Source organism: Thunnus maccoyii, chromosome 10, assembly GCF_910596095.1.
Source record: "Thunnus maccoyii chromosome 10, fThuMac1.1, whole genome shotgun sequence".
NCBI lineage: Eukaryota > Metazoa > Chordata > Actinopteri > Scombriformes > Scombridae > Thunnus > Thunnus maccoyii.
This window is the reverse complement of record NC_056542.1, coordinates 863,778-873,363: the sequence shown is the minus strand read 5'-3', so window position 1 is coordinate 873,363 and position 9,586 is coordinate 863,778. Positions and strand designations below refer to the sequence as shown.

At 45.2% G+C, this 9,586-nt stretch overlaps 1 protein-coding gene across 1 annotated transcript; it reads right to left on the bottom strand.

The window, feature by feature from the left end:
• Nucleotides 1-790: 790 nt before the first annotated feature.
• Nucleotides 791-6,117, bottom strand: tmem79b (transmembrane protein 79b). The gene is made up of 5 exons (XM_042424371.1): nucleotides 5,984-6,117; nucleotides 3,517-4,049; nucleotides 2,841-3,035; nucleotides 2,043-2,274; nucleotides 791-1,295 (listed from the first exon to the last, which is right to left on the bottom strand). Exons 2-5 carry the CDS (start codon nucleotides 4,016-4,018, stop codon nucleotides 1,091-1,093), a joined length of 1,134 nt encoding a protein of 377 aa, XP_042280305.1. The 5' UTR covers nucleotides 4,019-4,049; nucleotides 5,984-6,117; the 3' UTR covers nucleotides 791-1,090.
• Between the last annotated feature and the right edge of the window lie 3,469 nt (nucleotides 6,118-9,586).

Below are 9,586 nucleotides of genomic sequence, written 5' to 3'. Positions count from 1 at the left end.
TACAGTGTGTTTACAGGTGTTTGCAGTATGTTTACAGGTATTTACAGGTGTTTGCAGTGTGTTTACAGGTGTTTGCAGTGTGTTTGCAGGTGTTTGCAGTGTGTTTGTGTGTTTGCAGTGTGTTTACAGGTGTTTGCAGTGTGTTTACATGTGTTTACAGTGTGTTTACAGGTGTTTGCAGTGTGTTTACAGGTGTTTGCAGTGTGTTTACAGGTATTTACAGGTGTTTACAGGTGTTTGCAGTATGTTTACATGTGTTTACAGGTGTTTACAGTGTGTTTACAGGTATTTACAGGTGTTTACAGGTGTTTGCAGTGTGTTTACATGTGTTTACAGGTGTTTGCAGTGTGTTTACAGGTATTTACAGGTGTTTACAGGTGTTTGCAGTATGTTTACATGTGTTTACAGGTGTTTGCAGTGTGTTTACAGGTGTTTACAGGTATTTACAGGTGTTTACAGGAGTTTGCAGTGTGTTTACATGTGTTTACAGGTGTTTGCAGTACGTTTACATGTGTTTACAGGTGTTTGCAGTGTGTTTACATGTGTTTACAGTGTGTTTACAGGTGTTTGCAGTGTGTTTACAGGTGTTTGCAGTGTGTTTACATGTGTTTACAGTGTGTTTACAGGTGTTTGCAGTGTGTTTACAGGTATTTACAGGTGTTTACAGGTGTTTACATGTGTTTACAGTGTGTTTACAGGTGTTTACAGGTGTTTGCAGTGTGTTTACATGTGTTAACTGTGGAATCTTTATAAAAATGATAAAAACAGAAACAAACAAAAGTTTTTAATAAACCAAATATCAAATGTTTAATGATCATAAAATCAATACAAAATAAACAGGAAGTAAACAGGAAACAAACATCAGATGGTGGGCGGAGTTACATGTTATCCTTAAAAACTTTGATCCTTTTTACCAACGTTGTTTCTCTTTTTAAACATTACAAAATAAAACAGCTTTTATCAACTGATTTTTGTTTTGTTTTTTCAGCTTTTTGTTTTCAGATTTAGTTTATAAAAAAATAAAGTTTAAAAAAACAAAGTTGATTTGCAATATTTCAACCTGACAGGGAGGTTATTGATGGATCAGCTCTCATCCCCAGAACCTCTGTCTACCGGCGGGTGGAGTCAGCACCTCCTCAGGAGGAGGAGGCAAGCTGAAGATGGACCCCGACGCCTCGACTGAGAAGATGAAGTACATGTTGGTGACCATCATGGCGAGACTTGGCAGGAAGGAGAGGCCGAAACCGAAACCTCGAACACTGCTGCCGAAGGCTGCGGCCACCCAGTAAAACAGCCTGGAGACAGAAAACAAACGCACCTTCACTTAAAAGTTTCAACCAGCCAGGATACAGAAAACAAACGCACCTTCACTTAAAAGTTTAAACAAACTGTAGAACATTTAGAACGTTCCACATTAAACAGCAGGTAGAACCTTTGGAACGTTCCATATTAAACAGCAGGTAGAACCTTTGGAACGTTCCATATTAAACAGCAGGTAGAACCTTTGGAACGTTCCATATTAAACAGACTGTAGAACATTTAGAACGTTCCATATTAAACAGCAGGTAGAACCTTTGGAACGTTCCATATTAAACAGCAGGTAGAACCTTTGGAACGTTCCATATTAAACAGCGGGTAGAACCTTTGGAACGTTCCATATTAAACAGCAGGTAGAACCTTTGGAACGTTCCATATTAAACAGCAGGTAGAACCTTTGGAACGTTCCATATTAAACAGCAGGTAGAACCTTTGGAACGTTCCATATTAAACAGCAGGTAGAACCTTTGGAACGTTCCATATTAAACAGCAGGTACAACCTTTGGAACGTTCCATATTAAACAGACTGTAGAACCTTTAGAACGTTCCATATTAAACAGCAGGTAGAACCTTTGGAACGTTCCACAGTAAACAGACTGTAGAACCTTTAGAACGTTCCATATTAAACAGCGGGTAGAACCTTTGGAACGTTCCATATCAAACAGCAGGTAGAACCTTTGGAACGTTCCACAGTAAACAAACATCACAGTAAACTTAAATCTCACCGTCCGAAGGCGAAGATGATGGTGAGCAGAGGGACGAGCTTCAGCTGCTCCTGGCTCAGGTACATTGCCATGACGACCAGCTGCAGGAAGTAGATCAGGAACAGGGAGGCGGAGTCAGAGACAAAGCGCCGGTGCACGCTGACATCCTGAAGCTCCGCCTCCTTCACCTCCTCATCAAACAGAGGCCGAACAACACCCAACTTGAGCCGACTGACACCCAGAACCAGCCAACCTGAGAGGTGAGACAGGTGACACAGACAGGTGAGCAATAGACAGGTAGGACAGACAGGTGAGACAGACAGGTGAGACAGACAGGTGAGACAGGCAGGTGAGCGAGGGACAGGTGAGACAGACAGGTGAGACAGGCAGGTGAGCGAGGGACAAGTGAGACAGACAGGTGAGCCATAGGTGAGACAGACAGGTGAGAAATAGACAGGTGAGACAGACAGGTGGGACAGACAGGTGAGACATAGACAGGTAAGCAATAGGTGAGACAGACAGGTGAGAGACAAACAGGTGAGACAGACACAAGAGAAAAAGACAGGTGAGCGATAGACAGGTGAGACAGACAGGTGAGCGATAGGTGAGACAGACAGGTGAGCCATAGGTGAGACAGACAGGTGAGCGATAGACAGGTGAGACAGACAGGTGAGAGACAAACAGGTGAGACAGACACAAGAGAAAAAGACAGGTGAGCGATAGACAGGTGAGACAGACAGGTGAGCGATAGGTGAGACAGACAGGTGAGCCATAGGTGAGACAGACAGGTGAGAGACAAACAGGTGCGACAGGACTCACCCAGGATGATGGGTGTGGCGGCGAACACGGAGCAGCGCAGTGTGTAGACGAGTCTGAGGGGGGCGCCATCAAGCAGGGGGGCGTCAAACGGCAAGAAGACATAACCCCCCCACACCAGGACGGGGAAGAAGAGCGCCGAACTCATCAGGGACACGCCTATCTTCAGAGTGTCTCTGCCAGTACAGCCCCGCCCACCTGAGAGAGAGAGAGAGAGACAGGTCAGAGCCCCGCCTACCTGAGAGAGAGAGAGAGAGACAGGTCAAAGCCCCGCCCACCTGAGAGAGAGAGACAGGTCAGAGCCCTGCCCATATGAGAGAGAGAGAGACAGGTCAGAGCCCCGCCCATGTGTGAGAGAGAGAGAGAGAGAGAGAGAGAGAGAGAGAGAGAGAGAGAGAGAGAGACAGGTCAGAGCCCCGCCCACCTGAGAGAGAGAGAGAGAGAGACAGGTCAAAGCCCCGCCCACATGAGAGAGAGAGAGACAGGTCAGAGCCCCGCCCACCTGAGAGAGAGAGAGGGAGAGAGAGAGAGAGAGAGAGAGAGAGAGAGAGAGAGAGAGACAGGTCAAAGCCCCGCCCACATGAGAGAGAGAGAGAGAGAGAGAGAGAGAGAGAGAGAGAGAGAGAGAGAGACAGGTCAGAGCCCCGCTACCCTGAGAGAGAGAGACAGGTATTCTTACATCTGGGAGGGGGTGTGTCCTGGGTCCAGTCATACTGGTAGCCATGCTGGTTGTAGTCCTGTAGTCCTTGGGGATCCAGGAAGGGGCTCTTCTCTAACTCCCAGAATGCCTCGCTCTCTCTGGGTGAGGAGGGCGAGTGCAGGACGGTCACTGCAGGACTGAACACCTGAGCTGCTTTCTCCGGCAGGCGGTTCTCCGCAGGCTCCTCCTCCTCCAGGTGTGTCTCCCTCGACTCCGCCCCCTCCACCGCCGGCCCCGACGCCTTGTCTTCACCTGCCCCGCCCCTCCTCGCCCTCCCCTCGGCCATCAGCTCCCTCTCGCTCTCCGTCCAGCTCGCTGCATCTCGGAGAGACACGTCTGACCTCACACTCATCCTGTCACCTTTACCTGTCTGTCCACCTGTCTGTCTGTCTCCTGGCCACTGCAGCGTGCTGGCTTCCATCATGGCGGACTTCACCACCTCCTCCTCTTGTGTCACCTTTGTCCCCCCGCCGTCGTCCATCTTCCTGTCAGAGTGTCTTCAGGCCGATCGTCTGTCAGAGAGAACAGTTAACCAATAATCAGTTAATCGGTTCATGAGTCATCGTATCAGTTACAGTAATCAGAGAACCAAATGTGGGTTCATCCACTGTTGAAAATAGTCCCAATAAATGGACATTGGGAACACTGGGAACACTGGGAACACTGGGAACTCCTCCTCTACAGTTACCTGGAACATTTTGAACACTGAATAAATAAAAGGATTTTTTTCTACGTAACGCTGACATCTACTGTCGATCAGGTGGAATTACATCAACTGTAAAATCATCATCAGCACGATGAAGAGTCACAGGAGACATTTAATCACAAAACATCAGTAGAAGAAGAATTCACATCCTTTACTGCAGTAAAAGAACCAATACAGCAAAGTACAAATACTCCATTACAAGTAAAAGTCCTGCATGAAAAAACCTACTACAGTAAAAGTACATGAGTATTATGAGCTTGATGTAGTTAAAGTATTGCAGTAAAAGTACATAAGTATTATGAGCTTGATGTAGTTAAAGTATTGCAGTAAAAGTACATAAGTATTATGAGCTTGATGTAGTTAAAGTATTGCAGTAAAAGTACATAAGTATTATGAGCTTGATGTAGTTAAAGTATTGCAGTAAAAGTAGTGGTTTGGTCCCTCTGACTGATATATTATTATATATGACATCATTAGATTATTAATAGTGAAGCATCAGTGTTAGAGCAGCATGTTACTGTTGTAGCTGCTGGAGGTGGAGCTAGTTTACACTACTTTATATACAGTTAGCTAGTTTAGTCCAGTGGTTCCCAACCTAGGGGTGGGGCCCCTCCAAAGGGTCAGCAGATAAATCTGAGGGTTGGTGAGATGATTAATGGGAGAGGAAAGAAGAAAAAACAAAGTTCTGATACACAAATCTGTTTTCAGTTTTTGGACTTTTTCTCTAATCTTTGATTTTTGCTGAAATATTGGATCATTTGAACATTTATTGAAATGAAAGCATGTGAGAAGTTTAGAGGGAAAAATCACTATTTGGTGGAGCTGTTAACAACTCATAGACATGTGAAATGTGACCCCGACTACACACTGCTTTTTGTAAGACGTCAAAAGACAAAAAGGTTGGAAACCACTGGTTTCATCTTTAACAATGTGTTGTATTTTAAAAGCTTGTTATATTATCCATTGTGTCAAATCTTCATCTGAAAAGTAACTAAAGCTGTTAAATAAATGTAGTGGAGTAGAAAGTACAATATTTCCCTCTGAAATGTAGAAAGTAGCATCACATGGAAATACTCAAGTAAAGTACAAGTACTTCAACATTGTACTTAAATACAGTAATGGAGTAAATGTATTTAGTTATTTTCCAGCACCGATGTTTAAATAAACATTAACAGAGAAACTGAACAGGCTCGTCGATGATGTAACAACATATTTCAACGTTGCTGGAACATCCAGACAACACGTCCAGGTAACGTCCAGGTAACGTCCAGGTAATGTCCAGGTAACGTCCAGGTAACGTCCAGGTAACTGTCATTAGCTCACCTGACTGTATCACTGCTGTCCTGTCACGTTATCACATCAGTGATTTTATTGCCCTTCATAATAAATAGCAACAGTAAACAGCTGATTCTGAACCCAGCAGGTGAGGTTAGCTCCGCCCATTGTATGTGACGTCACTCGGACTCTGACATGGCGGCCGTGAGGCGTTTTGGATTAAACATCAGATTAAAAACAAATCAGAGTAAAAACCGCAAATGAGTATTATACGTCATCACCTGTGTGTGTATCGCAGACAGACTGTGTGTTAATATCCAGAAACAAACTGATAAATAATCAATATTCAGACTGTGTGCTAACATGCTAACATGCTAACAGAGCTACAAACGGACTCAGATTAAACTAAACTTTAAACTCAAACTGAGTCTGAACTAAAGATTAAAGTTCAGATTAAATAATCACCTTGACGATCTGATCTTCCTCTTCTTCCTCTTCTTCTTCCTCCTCTTCTTACTCTTCTTCCACTTGTTTTTCTTCTGTTGTTGTTTGTGAAACTCTCCGGAAGTCCACTGCAGGTGTGGTCACGTCACGTCACGTCAGGTGAATGACAGAGAAACTGGTTTTAAAGGAAAAGTCTCCGGCGGGTTTATTATTATATTACAGTAACAGACAGAAATATTTCCATCGTTTACTTCATAAACAGTAGAATATAGAAGTATTGTCAGAAGAATGTACTTCAAGTATAAAAAGTGAAACTTCGTTATGCAGTAAACTGTCAGTCAGTGTTTTTATCAGCTGGAACTGTGGTTTTATACACTGCTGAGTTGTTTTATCTTTAATAATGATTCATATCTAATAAACTGATGATTCGTTGGAAAAGCTTTATGGGTAAAGTAACATCTGTCAGATACATGGAGCTACTGCAGTAAACAATATAGATAAATATAGTAAACAATACTTCAAACTTAACCACAGTACTTCATCAGTACTGAATCAGCAGGTGAAAATATCAAAATGAAACTAAAGAAATGAAAACAAAAGTGATGGAAATTAGAGAAAAAATAGTGTTTTAAACCAAAATGACAATCACAAAATAACACAAGTAAGACATGAACATATGTAGAGAAGGAAAAGAGGAGAAGGAGAGGAGGAGATAGAGGAGGAAAACAGGAGGTAAAGGAGGAGAAGAGGACATGAGAAGGAAAGAAGAGGAGGAAATATAAGGGTAGAGGAAGGAAGGACAGAGGGAGCTAGAGGAGGAAAGGAGGAGGTAGAGAAAGAAAGGATGTAGAGAACAAAAGAAGGAGGTAGAGGAGGAAACTTGGAGGGTTTGAGGTCTTAACAGAGATGGCGTGTCTACCAGGTTCTGGTTGAGAGTGATTGTGAGTGTCACACAGACTCAGATCCCAGAACTCCTGGATGACACATCCCACCTCCTCCAGACCTCCTTTTAGATGATGCCATCAGGGCGGAGCTTCAGTCTGCTGGACACAGAAGAACCTCCATCCTCACTGCCAAGATCAACAGCAACTAAAACTGCAACCTGCAGACGTCCTGAACTACACAGCATCTGTATATGTGCTGTAGACTATCACCAGAGCTATACACCAGCAAGACTGGACCTAGAGGAGAGGAGGAGGAAGGAAGGAGGTAGAGAAGGAAGGAAGGAGGTAGAGGAGGAAGGAAGGAGGTAGAGAAGGAAGGAGGTAGAGAAGGAAAGAAGGAGGTAGAGAAGGAAGGAAGGAGGTAGAGGAGGGAAGAAGGAGGTAGAGAAGGAAAGAAGGAGGTAGAGAAGGAAGGAAGAAGGTAGAGAAGGAAGGAAGAAGGTAGAGAAGGAAAGAAGGAGGTAGAGAAGGAAGGAAGGAGGTAGAGAAGGAAAGAAGGAGGTAGAGAAGGAAGGAAGGAGGTAGAGGAGGAAGGAAGAAGGTAGAGAAGGAAAGAAGGAGGTAGAGAAGGAAGGAAGAAGGTAGAGAAGGAAGGAAGAAGGTAGAGAAGGAAAGAAGGAGGTAGAGAAGGAAGGAAGGAGGTAGAGAAGGAAAGAAGGAGGTAGAGAAGGAAGGAAGGAGGTAGAGGAGGAAGGAAGGAGGTAGAGAAGGAAGGAAGAAGGTAGAGAAGGAAAGAAGGAGGTAGAGAAGGAAGGAAGGAGGTAGAGAAGGAAAGAAGGAGGTAGAGAAGGAAGGAAGGAGGTAGAGGAGGAAGGAAGAAGGTAGAGAAGGAAAGAAGGAGGTAGAGAAGGAAGGAAGAAGGTAGAGAAGGAAAGAAGGAGGTAGAGAAGGAAGGAAGGAGGTAGAGAAGGAAGGAAGGAGGTAGAGAAGGAAGGAAGGAGGTAGAGGAGGAAAGAAGGAGGTAGAGAAGGAAGGAAGGAGGTAGAGAAGGAAAGAAGGAGGTAGAGAAGGAAGGAAGGAGGTAGAGGAGGGAAGGAAAGAGGTAGAGAAGGAAGGAAGGAGGTAGAGGAGGAAAGAAGGAGGTAGAGAAAGAAGGAAGGAGGTAGAGAAGGAAGGAAGGAGGTAGAGGAGGAAAGAAGGAGGTAGAGAAGGAAGGAAGGAGGTAGAGAAGGAAGGAAGGAGGTAGAGGAGGGAAGGAAAGAGGTAGAGAAGGAAGGAAGGAGGTAGAGGAGGAAAGAAGGAGGTAGAGAAGGAAGGAAGGAGGTAGAGAAGGAAAGAAGGAGGTAGAGGAGGAAAGAAGGAGGTAGAGAAGGAAGGAAGGAGGTAGAGGAGGAAGGAAGGAGGTAGAGAAGGAAGGAAGGAGGTAGAGAAGGAAAGAAGGAGGTAGAGAAGGAAAGAAGGAGGTAGAGGAGGAAGGAAGGAGGTAGAGAAGGAAGGAAGGAGGTAGAGAAGGAAAGAAGGAGGTAGAGAAGGAAGGAAGGAGGTAGAGGAGGAAGGAAGGAGGTAGAGAAGGAAGGAAGGAGGTAGAGAAGGAAGGAAGAAGGTAGAGAAGGAAAGAAGGAGGTAGAGGAGGAAGGAAGGAGGTAGAGAAGGAAGGAAGAAGGTAGAGAAGGAAGGAAGAAGGTAGAGAAGGAAAGAAGGAGGTAGAGAAGGAAGGAAGGAGGTAGAGAAGGAAAGAAGGAGGTAGAGAAGGAAGGAAGGAGGTAGAGGAGGAAGGAAGGAGGTAGAGAAGGAAGGAAGAAGGTAGAGAAGGAAGGAAGGAGGTAGAGAAGGAAGGAAGAAGGTAGAGAAGGAAAGAAGGAGGTAGAGAAGGAAGGAAGGAGGTAGAGGAGGAAGGAAGGAGGTAGAGAAGGAGAGGAGGAGGTAGAGAAGGAAGGAAGGAGGTAGAGAAGGAAGGAAGAAGGTAGAGAAGGAAAGAAGGAGGTAGAGAAGGAAGGAAGAAGGTAGAGAAGGAAAGAAGGAGGTAGAGAAGGAAAGAAGGAGGTAGAGAAGGAAGGAAGGAGGTAGAGAAGGAAAGAAGGAGGTAGAGAAGGAAAGAAGGAGGTAGAGAAGGAAGGAAGGAGGTAGAGAAGGAAGGAAGGAGGTAGAGGAGGAAGGAAGGAGGTAGAGAAGGAGAGGAGGAGGTAGAGAAGGAAGGAAGGAGGTAGAGAAGGAAGGAAGGAGGTAGAGAAGGAGAGGAGGAGGTAGAGAAGGAAGGAAGGAGGTAGAGAAGGAAGGAAGGAGGTAGAGAAGGAAGGAAGGAGGTAGAGAAGGAGAGGAGGAGGTAGAGAAGGAAGGAAGGAGGTAGAGAAGGAAGGAAGGAGGTAGAGAAGGAAGGAAGGAGGTAGAGAAGGAGAGGAGGAGGTAGAGAAGGAAGGAAGGAGGTAGAGAAGGAGAGGAGGAGGTAGAGAAGGAAGGAAGGAGGTAGAGGAGGAAGGAAGGAGGTAGAGAAGGAAGGAAGGAGGTAGAGAAGGAGAGGAGGAGGTAGAGAAGGAAGGAAGGAGGTAGAGAAGGAGAGGAGGAGGTAGAGAAGGAGAGGAGGAGGTAGAGAAGGAGGACAGTTGTGTCTTTGTGTTTTTCAGCTTCAGCTTGAGCAGCTGCAGACTCGATGTGCCAGCCAGCACCAGCCTCCACACACACACACACACACACACACACACACACACACACACACACACACACACACACACACACACACACA